Raw genomic sequence first — 14,380 nt, 5'->3', positions numbered from 1 at the left:
TGTGGTTTCCTTCTGTCTGGACCCCAGCATGTGAGTGTGATGCCAGGGGTAGATTTCCACATAGAACTTCGTGGGCCTGAGGGCTGCCTTGCATTGGTGTTGGGCATCTTGGCTATTTCTTCAGATGTGTCTGCTGCTGTGTTCGCTCTTCTCCATCTGGGCCTCTAGTTACCCAGGGGAGCACTGGGTATTGTCCCACAGATTTCTGTGTGTTTTATTCTTTCTGTGTTACTATTTGCATAGTTGCTATGGACCAGTCTGTGAGGTCCCTGGTCCTCTTTTCTACAGTTTCATACTGCCCTGCAGCCTATCCGAAATCCCTACTGTTGGTTTTTGTTTTTCTGTTTCTCTGCTGGAATTCTCCACGCTTTTCACCTTTCCCTCTACATTCTTTTTTTTTTTTTTTTTTTATAAATATATTTTATTGACTTTTTACAGAGAGAAAGGGAGAGGAATAGAGTCAGAAACATTGACGAGAGAGAAACATTGATCAGCTGCCTCCTGCACACTCCCTACTGGGGATGTGCCCGTAACCAAGGCACATGCCCTTGACCGGAATCAAACCTGGGACCCTTGAGTGCGCAGGCCAATGCTCTATCCACTGAGCCAAACAGGTCAGGACTCCTCTATATTCTTTAACCTCTTATAATACCCTCTGGTCACATTGTTCCTGGGCCGCTATAAGGAGCACATTGAGGTAGTGGGTTGCCTGGCAGATTAGTGCCCCTGAGTGTCTGGAGGTCAGGGCCAGGCTGTGGCTTTGCCTCACTGTCCAGCAGAGGCGGCTCCTGCCCACTCCCCTGTAGGTAGACTGGAGTCTGCAGCCTCTCCTGATCTTGGGACCCAGTGGTGGGGGCTCAGAGTAAAATACCCCGAAGTACTACCCCCAACCCTGAGCAGTAGTCAGGGAAGGTGGGGTGGGGTGGGGGAGTGTCTCAGGGACTTGACTCTCCCTGAAGGAATAAGCTGCTGGCGGCCTCATCCTGTGAAAGCCCAGCCCACACCCCCCCTGGGGTAGCAGTCACTCTGGTGATCTCCCGCCCAGGACTAAGTCATTCATTATTCACTAGGTCACTTTCATTCAGGAAGCTTTGATCATCTACTCTGGGGGGGTCCCTGCCCTCCTGGAGCTGACTCTGGAAGGATCCTGACTCTGATAAGCTGATAAACGGACACACAGCTGAGATGATGCCAGAGCTTAGAGGAAGAAGGTGGCAGACTAGGGTATAGGGTAGGGAGGAGTCATCTGCATGAAGTAACTCATGCAGGACTGAGGGTTCCCAGGATGCTGACTCGATGCTGAAGCTGGGAAGGTCTAGATTCAGGTTGTGTGGCACTTGGGGACAGTAAATTCCTTATACCAGGACTGGGATTCTGACTTAGAGGTGACCAAGCACCTGTTCAGTTAACCTTTCTTTTTAATAGTGCTGTTTAATGAGACTGAGGACCATCCACCCACTCTGCCTTCACTGTCCAAACACCATCACAGCCCCCAGAGGTACAGTCTGACTGCAGGACCTTTAGCAGTGCTTAGAGCCCCCAGTCTGGGAGCCAACTCCCAAAATGGTCTTTGAGCCCCAAGAGAAGTATAGAAAGAGGTGAGTGGTGGCTGCACTTGGGTGGCCCCTATGGTGTGCCCAGCACCTTTCTACCCACTTGTCAGGCTTTTCTCCCTTAATCTTCACAATACTTCCGAAAACAAACCTGGAGCCCCTTAGGTTGAACTGAGGCAACAGGGCGATGAGAACATAACCTGAGCCCTGAGTGTCACAGCTTGGGAGTGACCTGGCAACACGGAGTTGGTGGGATCTGTAGGGCAGGTGGGCATGGTTCTCCTTCCAGCTTCCATCTGCAGGTAAGGGAGAAGCCATCCTGAACAGGCCCCCTCTGGCTCTGATTCTCTGTAAAGGACCAGGTGTGAAAGCTTTTTTAAGTGGGGGACCCCAGCTAGAACCCTGACCCCAATCTTAACACTAATCCTAATCCCTACTGCCCTGCTAGATTTTAATCCTGACCATGCCCAGATATTTTAAGAACAGGACGAGATGGAGGTCAGTGGGGAGGGCCGATAGCCACACCAGCTCCTCCAGCCTCCTGCCCCTGCTCCAGCCACTTCTGCCTCAGCAGGGATCAGGCCAAGCCCTTCCTACCCGCCGCGTCTGCCTGCCGGAGCCTCCCTGGAGACCCTCCTGGATTTGACCTTGTAGCACCCCAGGTTGTCTCCACCACCACGCCCCACTTTGGCAAGTGTCTCATAGTCCCGTCCTCCACCCCCCTTCCCGCCCCCAGCACGCAGTAGGTGCTCAATAAAGAACTCTCCTTGATTCCAATACAAAGCTGGAAGTGTTGACAGGCTGTCGACGAGCAGTAGTCACTCGATTGAAACGAGGTTCAAGTGAAAAAAAGTGCAATAAAGCTAACATTTATGTAACATTTTTGCCAGGCTCTCCAGTATTTTATCAAGTAATTCTCACAACAACCCTAGTTCAGATTGTGCTGCCTGAATGAATGAATGAATGAATGGCTGGCGGGAGTTAGAGCCCGGACCAGCTTTCCCCTGGGGCCTGCCCTGTGAGTGGCAGGGATAGAAGCCAATGAGCAGATCCGGAGCCTGCGTGGGGCGGGAAGGAGGACCCTCGGGATTCTGCGGAGCCCTTGCCAGAGCCTCACCCCTCACCCAGACCCCGAAAACCCTCCTGCATTTCAGTCTGATCCTCCCAGCCGCCTCGGAGGAAGTCGCGGGCGACTGGGACTCCTCGGGGCTTGCGGTTGGAAAGGGGGTTGGTGGCTGGTGACATCCTTTCCACTGTCTCCGCCACACCGCAGACGGAAAAGTCAGGGCCAGAGTTTCCAGGCAGGACCTTGTCATGGCCTGGGGTGGGCTGAGTTGTTTTGAGTGTGTGTATGTGTGTGTGTGTGTGTGTGTGTGTGTGTTGGGGCGGAGGGGGGCGGGGTCGGGAGTGTCTGCTTAAGGAAAGTTGATTGGGGCGAAGGGGACTTGATTCAGAGACACTTATCCCCCAACCCTGCCGCCTGGACAGTGGCCAAGTGCAGACAGAGGTCTGTGATCCCTCCAGGAAGCAGGGTGGGGGGGCCTCTGAATGTAAACCCCAGGTGGCTGACTTGGGGCTAGGGGCTGCCTCTGTCTGGACCAGACTCCCCTCCTCTCTGAGGGGCCAAGCACCTCCTCTGCAGGATCATCGGAGACAGCATGTGGTGAATGAGGTCTAGAGGTCAAGGGCATGCAACCCGGGGGCCAGGTGATCTGGGGTCCAATCCCAGCACCTTTCTCACTGTGTGACCTTGAGGGTGACGGGAACTTTGCCTATCAAACGTCCTGCCAGATCCAGGCAGGTCTTCTCCCCAGGTGGTCACACTCCCCTAGGCCTCGGGTGGTTCCAGCCAAAAGGATCCAGTGTGGCTGTGTGGACACAGAGTGGACGTAATGGGCCCGTGAGCCTGTTTCCATGGCTTGGTGATTGTGACCCCTAGGCGCCTCCCAGCTCAGGCTCCCTGAGACCTGTGTGGTGCAGGGCACAGAGGTAACCTCTAGGTGTGAGCGAGTTCCTACCTCCTGGCCCCTCTGCTCCTCTGTCAAATGGGGACAGAAGTGCCACACAGCAATCAATAAAGAAAAAAAAAAGTGCCACATAGCAGAAGTGCCTGCACAGCCTCCAGAGCGGGTGCTGAGGAATCTGATCTCACTGCCAGGGGTGGCAGAACCACAGGGCTCTGCAATTCAGCCTCAAGACCCCATCCATTTAACTGTTGGCACTACTGGCTCAGGGTACTGAAATGTACACGGAATGAGTGCGGTCTCCAATGAGGAGGTTGGGGACTTATCCTGTGGAGCCCGAGCTGAGCTCCTCCACACCCCGCAGTTCTGCTGGGGCTGCCCATTCACCCCTCACTCACTTCTTCCTTCCTCCCTCCCTCCCTCCCTCCCGATTTCAGACAGGGAGGGAGAAAGAGATAGAAATATCAGTGATGAAAAAAAAAAAATATATATATCAGTGACGAGAGAGAACCACCGACTGGCAGCCTTCTGCAGGCCGGCTGCTGGGGATGGAGTCCACCAGTCTGGCATGTGGCCTTGACCAGAATCAAACCCAGGACCCTCAGGTCCGCAGGTCCGTGCTCTATCCACTGAGCCAAACCGGCTAGGACCCTCGTTCTTTTCCTATCACCTCACCCCACCCCGTCTCGCGTCCCCTGGACTCAACCGGCCCAATACGTGTGACCAGGGCCCCCTGTCCCTGAGCCTTAGCCTTCCGGCCTGGTAGCGGGTTGGGGGTAACTGGGCACTGACGACCCCTCCCAGCTCAGACACCCCCTCCCCCCCTCCAAACCCCGGGCCCCGCGGCGCGCCCGCACTCGGCACCCCGCTCCTCCCTGCGCGCCGCGGGCGGGCGGGGCGGGGGCAGAGTCCGCCCCCTCCCCCGGGGCCGCCCCGCCCCGCCGGGCGCTCCCTCCCCTCCCTCCCCTCCCCTCCCGTCCCGTCCCCTCCCCTCCCCTTCCCTCCCCTCCCCTGCGGGCCGGCTCCGCGGCCATGTGACCTGCGGGCGGGCGGCCGGCCGGGACGGGACGGGACGCGCTGGGGCTGGCGGCGCGGGTCTGGGCGCTGCCGGGCGGGGGTGGCATGGAGCGGAGGTGGGTCTTCGTGCTGCTCGACGTGCTGTGCGTGCTGGTCGGTAAGAGCCCGGGGACCGGGCGGCGGGGGTCCTCCCAGGGGGTGCTCCCCAGGGGGTGCTCGCCCCGCCAGGTTTGCTGGGTGCTGGCGGCGCCTCCCCTCCCTGAGGCCGCCTCTGGAGGGGGACTGGGACAGGGGACATGCGCCCGCCCAGCCTCAGTTTACCCGTCCGCGCCGGGTTCACGAGCAGGTCAGGACCGGCCCGGGGCTGGCACCCCCGCCCGGGGCGGCAGGAAGTGACCGCAGGGCCGCCGGCGCCCGCTCCCGCCGCGCCCCCTCCCCGCCGCGCCCGGCCCGCGGTGATTCACCGGGCGGCGGCCCCGGTAGGGGCGGGGCGGGCGGGGTGCGCCCGGTGCGGGTGCCGGTGTCTGTCCGAGGACCTTTACCCTCCGGCCCGGGCCCGGCTTTCCCATGGGGCCGGGAGGCTGGAGCCTGGCCCGGGGCGCGCCGCGCGCTGGTGGGACTCGAACCCGCGCAGCCGGGGAAACGCGGAGAGAAAGCGGGGCCCCGGGCTGCGGATGGACCGCGGGCTCCGGGGAGGCGCGGCCAAACCTGTTGGGCGGCTTTTCGGGCCAGGCCGGCGGAGGGGGCAGCCCGGGGCCCCCTCGCTTCCCCTCCCCGCCCCTTTCCCAGGGTCCCGGAAACAAAGGCCGAGTGTTTGCGCTGGGGCCGGGAGGGCAATGGTCCCGGAACCCTACCCGCGGCGGGGGAGGGGCCCTCCGCCAAAGTCCTGTCCCTTCCCCCCTCCCAACCTGGCTCTTGTCCTCAAACCGGGGGACCGAGGGATGGAGGGCTCGGTCCTAATGAATGGCGGGGGCCAGGCCCCTCTCCCGCGTCCCCGCTCAGACCCTTTTTGGGGTGTGCCAGGTGGCGGCAGGAAGTCCCCTGGTCCCCATTTCCCGGGCTTCTGCCTTATTATTTATTTAAATGTTGCTGTGGAACTTACTGTATGCTGAGCGCTGAGCAACATGCAAACAATTAAACCTTTTTCCTCCAGACAGCCCGCGGAGGATGAGCTCTCATAATCCCCAATTTCAGTCCGGAGAGGTCACGGGGGAGGCAGAGCTAAGATTAGGCCGTGTGTGAGAAGCTGCTGTGTGCTGGAAGCCGGCTCGGGCAGACTCTTCTCCCATTCTGGAAGATTCAGCACACACACAGTTCAGTCTCCACACACACTGGCGGCCCGGGAAGCTGGGCAGAGGGAGGTCCCGGTGTCGGTGCACAGAGCTCTGCTTCCCACGTCCCAGGAGAGCCCCGCTCTGGCTCTGGGGGTCTCCGGTGCCAGAGGAAGGGGCTGGGACGGTAACTGGGAGGCGGACTTCTCCGCCCAGGCACCCTGTGTGACGTGATTTCTCAGCATCTTCCCGCGCTGCCCCCCACACCGACACACACACACAACTGTGAGAGACTCCTTGGCCTCCCCGCTGAAGATGGAAACATCTTCATTCCTCTGCTCCACACCCTCCTTCGCCCCCACCTCACAGCAAGGTTCACATTCTTATAATGTCCCCCATCCTCCAGCCCCAACACAGTCCTTCTTCCCCGTGCTCCACTCCCCGGCGTGGTCGCACCTGCAGACCCCTGCGCTGGCTGTTCCCTGTGCCTGGCACCCTTCCCCAGATGCCCCCTGAGCTTCCTCACCTCCTCCGAGCCACCCCCTCTCGGACCCACTCTACACTCCCTGCTGAAGCCTGCAGCCACCTCTCCGATCCCAGTCATCTTTTTTTCTCTCTCTAATATTTTATTGATTTTCACAGAGTGGAAGGGAGAGGAAGAGGAGAGCTAGAAACATCGATGAGAGAGAAACATCGACCAGCTGCCTCCTGCACACCCCCTACAGAGGATGTGCCTGCAACCAATATACATGCCCTTGACCAGAATCGAAGCTGGGACACTTGAGTCTGCAGTTCGACGCTCTATCCACTGAGCCAAACTGGTTAGGGCTGATCCCAGTCATCTTTTACTGATTCCTTATTTCTACGCCCTCTGACCCCTGTTTTCTCCACTGCGTCTCCCCAGACTCGGCATCAGAGGTGCTCAGTGCCACCACGAATGGGTCCCTGGGACCCTGGGATTTGGGCTGTGGGGAGGCGCTGGCTCTACCGTCCCCAGAGGAGACACACCCTTTTACACTTGTCACTTGCCCGCCAGGGCAAAGGACACCCCGCTGGAGCTTGTCCCTGCGCTCCTGCTCCGGAGAGCGGGGAGCCCCGTGTGGGCCGGGGGAGCGTCCGGCTCAGCAGGGCCCCCTGCCGGGGTGACTTACCCTTTCGTGATTTGGTTTTGTCTGCGGCACCTGAAGGTGTCTTCGGACGGAGCTCCAGGTCTGGTCTGGCTTGGTCGCTGTGTGGCCGGCTCAGGGACAAACGAGAAACGTGGGCATCTCAGATCCGAGAGCAGGAAGTCCTCTTATAACTGATGCTTATTTATTTATTTTTTAATTTATTTATTATTATCTTTAAATATATTTTTATTGATTTTTTACTGAGAGGAAGAGAGAGGGATAGAGAGTTAGAAATATCGCTGACAGAGAATCATCGATCAGCTGCCTCTTGCACACTCCCTACTGTGGATGTGCCCGCAACCAAGGTACATGCCCTTGACCGGAACTGAGCCTGGGACCTTTCAGTCCGCAGGCCGAGGCTTTATCCACTGAGCCAAACTGGTTTCAGCCTACTGATGCTTATTAAATGCCTGGGACTCAGCCTTGAGCATGACAGCCTCCCGCTCTGGTGCTCACAGATGGGTGGGGGAGGGGGTTAACCAAGTACCAATGAGTATATAATTACATACAAGGACAAGAAGCAGGAAGAACGGAAGTTTCCTTCTAGGAGAGAGATTATGGGACAGTCAGGAGAGGGGTATGGCCAGAGGGAAGTTAGTTAAACATGCTTTGGGTAGAGAGAAGGGCACGTGCAAAGGTCCTGGGGTGGGTGCTTCCTGGGTTTGTTCGGGGAGCAGGAAGGAGGATGGAGGGAAGTGGGGGGAGGGGAGGGAGGTGTGGGGTGGGCATGGTCCCGGGGAGGACGTTGGTGTTGGTATCTGAGGGTGATGGGGAGCCCTGAGGGGGTGTTAATGGTGGGCATGAAGGTGAGGAACCAGGAGGGAGGCCGAGGCAGGTGTGCAGACTCCGAAGGCTGCTCTGTGTGGCCCTCGGGCTGGTGCCAGGGGAGGAACAGGTGGCTACATGCTTTCTCTCCTCCGCCCCAGCCTCTCTGCCTTTCGCCATCCTGACGCTCGTGAATGCCCCGTACAAGCGAGGGTTCTACTGCAGTGATGACTCCATCCGGTACCCCTACCGTCCAGACACCATCACTCATGGGCTCATGGCCGGGGTCACCATCACGACCACCGTCATCCTTGTACGGCAGGAGGGGCTTGTCGGGGTGGCGGGGCGTGGGAACATCCTGTATCTGCCCTGGGTGGTATTTGTGGGGAAGAGGACCCCCTACCGCGTTCCCAGCTCCCTAGTGGCCTCGGGGAAGGCAGGAATCCCAAACCCCTTTCCCTGGGGAGGACGGAGTGAGTGCTCGGCAGAGACCCCCCCCCCCCCCGTCGCTGCTCTGGTCCCGCCCTGAGGCCTCTGGGCTGGCCCCTCTGCAGGTCTCGGCCGGAGAGGCCTACCTGGTGTACACGGACCGGCTCTACTCCCGCTCCAACTTCAACAACTACCTGGCCGCCGTCTACAAGGTGCTGGGGACGTTCCTGTTCGGGGCGGCCGTGAGCCAGTCCCTCACAGACCTGGCCAAGTACATGATTGGCCGGCTGAGGCCCAACTTCCTGGCGGTGTGTGACCCCGACTGGAGCCGGGTCAACTGCTCGGTCTACGTCCAGGTGGAGAAGGTGTGCAGGGGGAGCCCTGCCAACGTCACCGAGTCCAGGTGGGTGCTGGGTGAGCGGCCGCCACGCGGGGTGCCGCTGGGGGAGCGAGGGGGCTGGAGAAGGGCCCCCAGAAGCTGACATTGAAGAATGAGTTGCCAAATGGAGAAGGATAAGGAGGTACCTCACTGGGCGAAGGACCCGGGCGGGGGGGAGGAGAGTCAGGGCTGGGCGGTGCCCGTGGGCCTGGGTCCTGCAGGCAGGGAGGGAGGTGGGGCTGGGGTGTCAGACTGGAGCAGAGCCGCCAGTGTTAGGAGGGGTCACCGATCCCCCCCTAGATTTCAGTCCGTTCTCATGCTTTTGCTCCGTCCTCTCATCTATCGATAAGCTTTTCACATAACTGACTTCCTTCTTTTTCTTTTTCTTTCTTTCTTTCTTTTTTTTTAATTAGGAAATTTATTTTATTTATTTATTTACTTTTTAAAAAAATTAAATTATTATCTTTGTACATATACCATCTCTCCCCCCCCCCCCCAATACATGCCCTCCTTCCCCAGAGTTTTGTGTCCATTGGTTGTACTTATATGCATGTATATAAGTCCTTCGGTTGATCTCTTATCTCTCCCAGATCTCCCTAACCTCCCCGCTGTAATTTGAGTCTGCTTGTTGCTTTACTGTCTCTATATCTATCTTTTGGTTCTTCAGTTTATAATGTTCTTTATTATCCATAAATGAGTGAGGTCATGTGGTATTTCTCTTTCATTGACTGGCTTATTTCACTCAGCATGATGTTCTCAAATTCTATCCAGGTGGCTGCAAATGATGAGAATTCCATAACTGACTTCCTTATTTTTCTTTTTAAAAACTTGAAATAAAGTTCATGTAGCATAAATTCACTCTTTTAACCATTTCAATGTATATAATTCATAGGTGGTGTTTTTTTTTTTTTTTTTTTTTTTTTTTTTTGTACATTCGCAATGTTGTGCAGCCATCTCCACTATCTTATTTCAAAGTATGTTTGTCACACCAGAAAGAAACTCATGTCCATTAGCTATTCCCCCCCCCCCCCCCCGCCCCCTGGTTAAGGACTAACCTATTGTCTGTCTCTGTGGGTTTACCTATTTTGGACATTTCATATGCATGGAATCATATACTGTGTGGCCTTTCTTGCCTGGCTTCTTTATTTTTATTATTAATCCTCACCTAAGGATATTTTTTCCATTGCATTTTAGAAAGGAAGGAAGGGAGGATGAGGGGGAGAGAGGAGAGAGAAACACTGATGTGAAAGAGACACACCAATTGGTTGCTTCCAGCATGAGGCCTGACTGGGGCGGGGGATCAAACCTGCAACCCAGGCCCATGCCCTTGACCAGGAATCGAGCCTGAGCCCTTTGGCGTGCGGGCGGACACTCGCCACAGCCACACCGACTAGGGCTTGCCTGGCCTCTTCAGTGTTCCAAAGGTCGTCACCCATATTGTAGCTTCTGTCAGTTTTTGCTTCATGTGTTTTGGGTTCTGTTAGATGCATACAGTATACCTTTGTAATTATTATATTTCTTGATAGCTTGATCCTTTTTATCACTGTAATGTCCTTTCTTTCTCCTAACATTTTTTTGTCTTAAAGTCTGTTTTGCCTGATGGTAATATAGCATAGCTGCTCTGGCAGTCTTTTGGTTACTGTTTGCATGGAATATTTTTTTCCATTCTTGTACTTTCATCCTATTTGTGTCTTTGAATCTAAAGTGAGTCTCTTATGTACATCGTATAGTTAGATATTTTAAAAATCCATTCTCGCCCTAATGGGTTTGGCTCAGTGGATAGTGTCAGCCTGCGGACTGAAGAGTCTCAGGTTCGATTCTGGTCAAGGGCATGTACCTTGGTTGGGGCACATCCCCAGTAGGGGGTGTACAGGAAGCAGTTGATTGATGTTTCTTTCTCATCGATGTTTCAAACTCTCTATCCTCTCTGTAAAAAATCAATAAAATATATTTTAAAAAATAAATAAATAAAAATCCATTCTCTAATCTCTGCCTTTTAAATAATTTAATACATTCACATTAAGGCAATTACTGATAAGGAAAGACTTCTATTATTTGTTACCTATGCATTATATTTTTATTTTGCTTTGTTTTTAATTTCTCCATTACTGTCTTCTTTCCTGTTAAATAGGTATTTCTTATGCAAAATGTTTGCAGATATATAGTGCAATATATCTGCAAACATATATACACACACACACACACACACACACACTATTGTGCATCCCCTTTGAGGTTATTGTCACAAATTTTATCTTTATCCATTGTGTCCTATCAACATAGGTTTATATATAACTGTTTTATGCAGTTCTTAAAGGTGAGGTGTAATAACATTATATTTGTTCAGGTATACAACATAATCATACGATAGTTTTATTTATTGTGACATGATCGCAGTAGCCTCATTTACATTGTTAGCATATATGCTTTTTCTTTTTTAATCATATAGGAAAAAAAACAGGAATTATAAACCAAAAATACATTAGTACTGACGTCTCTATTTTGTAACTGCCTTTACTGGTGTTTTCTATGTATTTGTTGGATTTGTGTTACTGTCTAGTAGTATCCTTCATTTCTCCACTGAGACTCCCTTTTAGCATTCCTCGTAGGGCAGGTGTACAAGCATTGAATTCTCTGGATCTTTGTTTATCTGGGAATGTCTTAGTTTCTCCTTCATTTTTAGAGGATAATTTTGCTAGATATAGAATTCTTCTTGACAATCCCCCCCCCCCCCCTTTAATTATTTGAATATGTAATCTAGCACCTTCTGACTGGCATGGTTTCTGATAAGACAGCTGCTAATCTTATTGAGGGCCCCATGTGCACAATGAGCCCTTTCTCTTGTCTGCTTTTAGGAATGTTTCTCGACTTCTTTTGGTAGTTTAATTATAGTGTGTCTCTGTGTGGATGTCTTTGAATTTATCCTACTTGGAGTTTATTGAGCTTCCTGAGTGTGTAAAGTTTTTCATCATGTTTGGCGATTTTTCAACCGCTATTTCTTCAGATACTCTATCTGCCCCCTTCTCTCTCTCTCCCCTCTTCTTTGGGACTCCCATTATGTCTAACACTGGCCATGTTTCCAAGGAAAATTCTCCCTTAGATTGTGGGAAGTTCAGTGGAAGAGGACGGGAGACCAGGAGGGGATTGAAAGTAGTTTTGCTGAATAAGCTGTCTGGTCTCTGGGCAAGGGCCCTGGGCTCTGTGCTCTGCACAGCCCTCCTGATGCCCGCTGCCCTCTCCTTTCTTAGATTGTCTTTCTACTCTGGACACTCCTCCTTTGGGATGTACTGCATGCTGTTCTTGGCGGTGAGTTGGCTTTCCTGTGCCTTGCTTGGTGAGGCCCTTTGCTGGGCCTCCGTTTCTTCATCCATAAAACGTGGGTGGAGGAGGGGATTGGTTGGGCTAAGTGGTTTGTTCATAAAAACTGGAGGCCCTGGGTCTTCTCTACTCTTGGCCTTGGGCTACCATCTGTGCCTTGGCCACGGGGTGAGCCCGGCAGGCTCCTGAGCTCACGGCTGCCCTCTGCGTCCCAGCTCTACGTGCAGGCGCGGCTCTGCTGGAAGTGGGCACGGCTGCTGCGGCCCACGGTGCAGTTCTTCCTGGTGGCCTTTGCCCTCTATGTGGGCTACACCCGTGTATCTGACCACAAACACCACTGGAGTGATGTCCTCGTGGGCCTCCTGCAGGGGGCACTGGTGGCCGGCCTCACTGTGAGCTCCTGGGCCCCAACATTTTGCCCTGGGACCTGCTTACCCTCTTCCTTCCTTTTATAGTCCCTAGTTCTCTGCCCCCGTCTTCCCCCTAAGATCCCAGTCTTCCCATCCCAGGCTCTGCTTTTCCTATTGCCCCTAGCACAGTCCTCATCCCCTCCTGGGTTCTAGCACCCCTCACCCCCACTCCCTTCCCAGGGTCCCATTCCCCACCTCCCTCACCTGGGTCCCCGTCCTACCCCAGCCCAGCCCAGCCCACGCTGCCTCTTTTCCTCTCCCAGGTTCGCTACATCTCCGACTTCTTCAAAACCCGGCCCCCCCAGCACTGCCTGGAAGAAGGGGAGCTGGAACGGAAGCCCAGCCTGTCCCTGACGCTGACCCTGGGCGAGGCTGACCGCAACCACTATGGGTACCCAGTCTCCAACTCCTGAAGCGGGAAGCCGCCCCGGCAGGGCCTCCGGCTGGAACTAGGGCCTTGGGTCGGGATGCTGGTGGTGGCAGGGCCCTCACCTGGGCTGGCAATGAAGTGCTCCAGGCGCCAGGCGCTCCAGGCTGGCTCCCAGGGGGGTTTCTGTGGAACCCACCTCCTGTGCACCAGGCAAGGGGCTCGGTCCTGCCCAGGCTGCCCTGATGTTCGGATGGGAACGGAACCCTCCGGTGTGAATAGAGCTCCCTCAGTACCTCTTCTTTTGTTGGCTTAGGGAAGGAACCGAGAGATCTAGACAAACGCGGTTTTTGTAAAATACAATGTATATGTGGGTTTTTAGTGAATGAGGGTATTTGCTGGATGAATGTTGTCAGCACCTCTGTTCCTATGGCCATTCTGAGGACTGACCCTTCCGGAGCCGGGGCGGCTCTGCTGAGCTCAGCGTTGTGAAGCCAACAAGCCAAGTGAACGTCACAGCCAAGTCTTGAATCATCATCTCTTCAGAGGGCCCCGGTTCCTGTCAGTACAGAATGGTATGAAAAACGTAACCTCGTGTGGGAGCTGAAGGTGCTCAGTGACCATGCAAGGAAATGTAGGCCCGCATTCCCTCCTGTGTATACACACCCGACTGCAAAGATTTCTGTGTGCAACTGTCTGTGTCTGTACTAAGCTAAAGATGAATTTATATCGCTGTCTCCAGCCTGATCCATTATCGCACGGATACTGGAACCTCCGCTTGACTGGGGTTCAAACCCGCAACTTTGGTCCATCAGGAGACCCTTGAACCAACTGAGCTACCCAGCTAGAGCCATCTGCCGTTTACTTAGTTCATCGCTCCTCTCCAGATTATATAGAAAGTGGTTTCAGAATGGTAAACTAACCCCCAGGGGAATAACTATAAAACAGAGCCCATTGTGTACATACAGTACATTTTGCTTTGGTCTATGGATTCTGATCCTTTTCGGAGTTATGTAGGTCAGCACCTTTTGCCCCACCACCTACACTGACTTTTCTTTTCTACGTTTCTAATCTAGCTACATTCTCTGGCACACTCTGTATTCCATTCTGTGACACACCTCATCCTCAATAACTTAATTTGAATAGATTATTCAAAAAACTGTAAAAAAAAAACACACTACCTGTTTTCATAAATGCACAATGACTGATAGCCATCACTAAAATATCCTGTGGAACATTTCAACCCTCCACACCATGACCTACCATCTCTGTAGTTTTTGCCTTTTCCAGAATGTTATAGAAATGGGGTCATACGGTGTGTATCGCCTCTTCACACAGGATTCTTTGACTTGGTGATATACAGGTAAGATTCAGCCATATCTTTAGCTGGGTTTGTTCACATAGGAGACGTTCAAGCCTGGGGAGAGTTTTTGTAAGAGATCATTTGAGCCAAAACTGGCCACAGTTGCCAGGAGGCAAGATCTCCAATGCACCTGAGAACCACAGTTTTGCAGCGTCCCATGCCTTTGAACTGAGGAGGGAATGGAAGGGAGATTAAATGAGCCGGGGAGATTAAAAAAGGGGGGGGGGGTGGATTCAGGATATTTAATAAGATTACGTTCTCTCTGGAGGGTAGTTATTTCAAAGGCGTGTTACCCAGGATGCACAAAAACAATGGCTCGGCTTGTTTAAGGCAAAGAAAAAGAAAACCTTTTACTAGAAAAGTTATGTGCCTGGG

General features: G+C 53.8%; 1 protein-coding gene across 2 annotated transcripts; it reads left to right on the top strand.

Moving 5' to 3' along the window:
- Positions 1-4,540: 4,540 nt before the first annotated feature.
- Positions 4,541-13,369, top strand: PLPP2 (phospholipid phosphatase 2). 2 transcript variants are annotated; one of them, XM_084886469.1, is made up of 6 exons: positions 4,541-4,650; positions 7,901-8,052; positions 8,294-8,571; positions 11,796-11,853; positions 12,081-12,257; positions 12,539-13,369. In XM_084886469.1, the coding sequence occupies exons 2-6, from the start codon at positions 8,017-8,019 to the stop codon at positions 12,686-12,688; spliced, it is 699 nt and encodes a 232-aa protein (XP_084742595.1). In that variant the 5' UTR covers positions 4,541-4,650; positions 7,901-8,016; the 3' UTR covers positions 12,689-13,369. The 2 variants fall into 2 exon arrangements, with proteins under 2 accessions (XP_084742595.1, XP_084742594.1); XM_084886468.1 differs by having other exon boundaries at positions 4,541-4,691.
- The last annotated feature ends 1,011 nt before the right edge of the window (positions 13,370-14,380 follow it).

This window comes from Pipistrellus hanaki (genome assembly GCF_964339955.1).
Source record: "Pipistrellus hanaki genome assembly, chromosome: 5".
NCBI classification, from domain to species: Eukaryota; Metazoa; Chordata; class Mammalia; order Chiroptera; family Vespertilionidae; genus Pipistrellus; species Pipistrellus hanaki.
This window is presented reverse-complemented; position numbering and strand designations above follow the sequence as displayed.

What these genes read in the sequence shown, in the direction of transcription:
- PLPP2 (XM_084886468.1), top strand. Translation starts at nt 4,640, where the DNA reads ATGGAGCGGAGGTGGGTCTTCGTGCTGCTCGACGTGCTGTGCGTGCTG. An exon ending in CGTGCTGTGCGTGCTGGTCG is followed by an intron (nt 4,692 to 7,900) that starts GTAAGAGCCCGG and finishes CCTCCGCCCCAG; the next exon opens with CCTCTCTGCCTTTCGCCATC. An exon ending in TCACGACCACCGTCATCCTT is followed by an intron (nt 8,053 to 8,293) that starts GTACGGCAGGAG and finishes GCCCCTCTGCAG; the next exon opens with GTCTCGGCCGGAGAGGCCTA.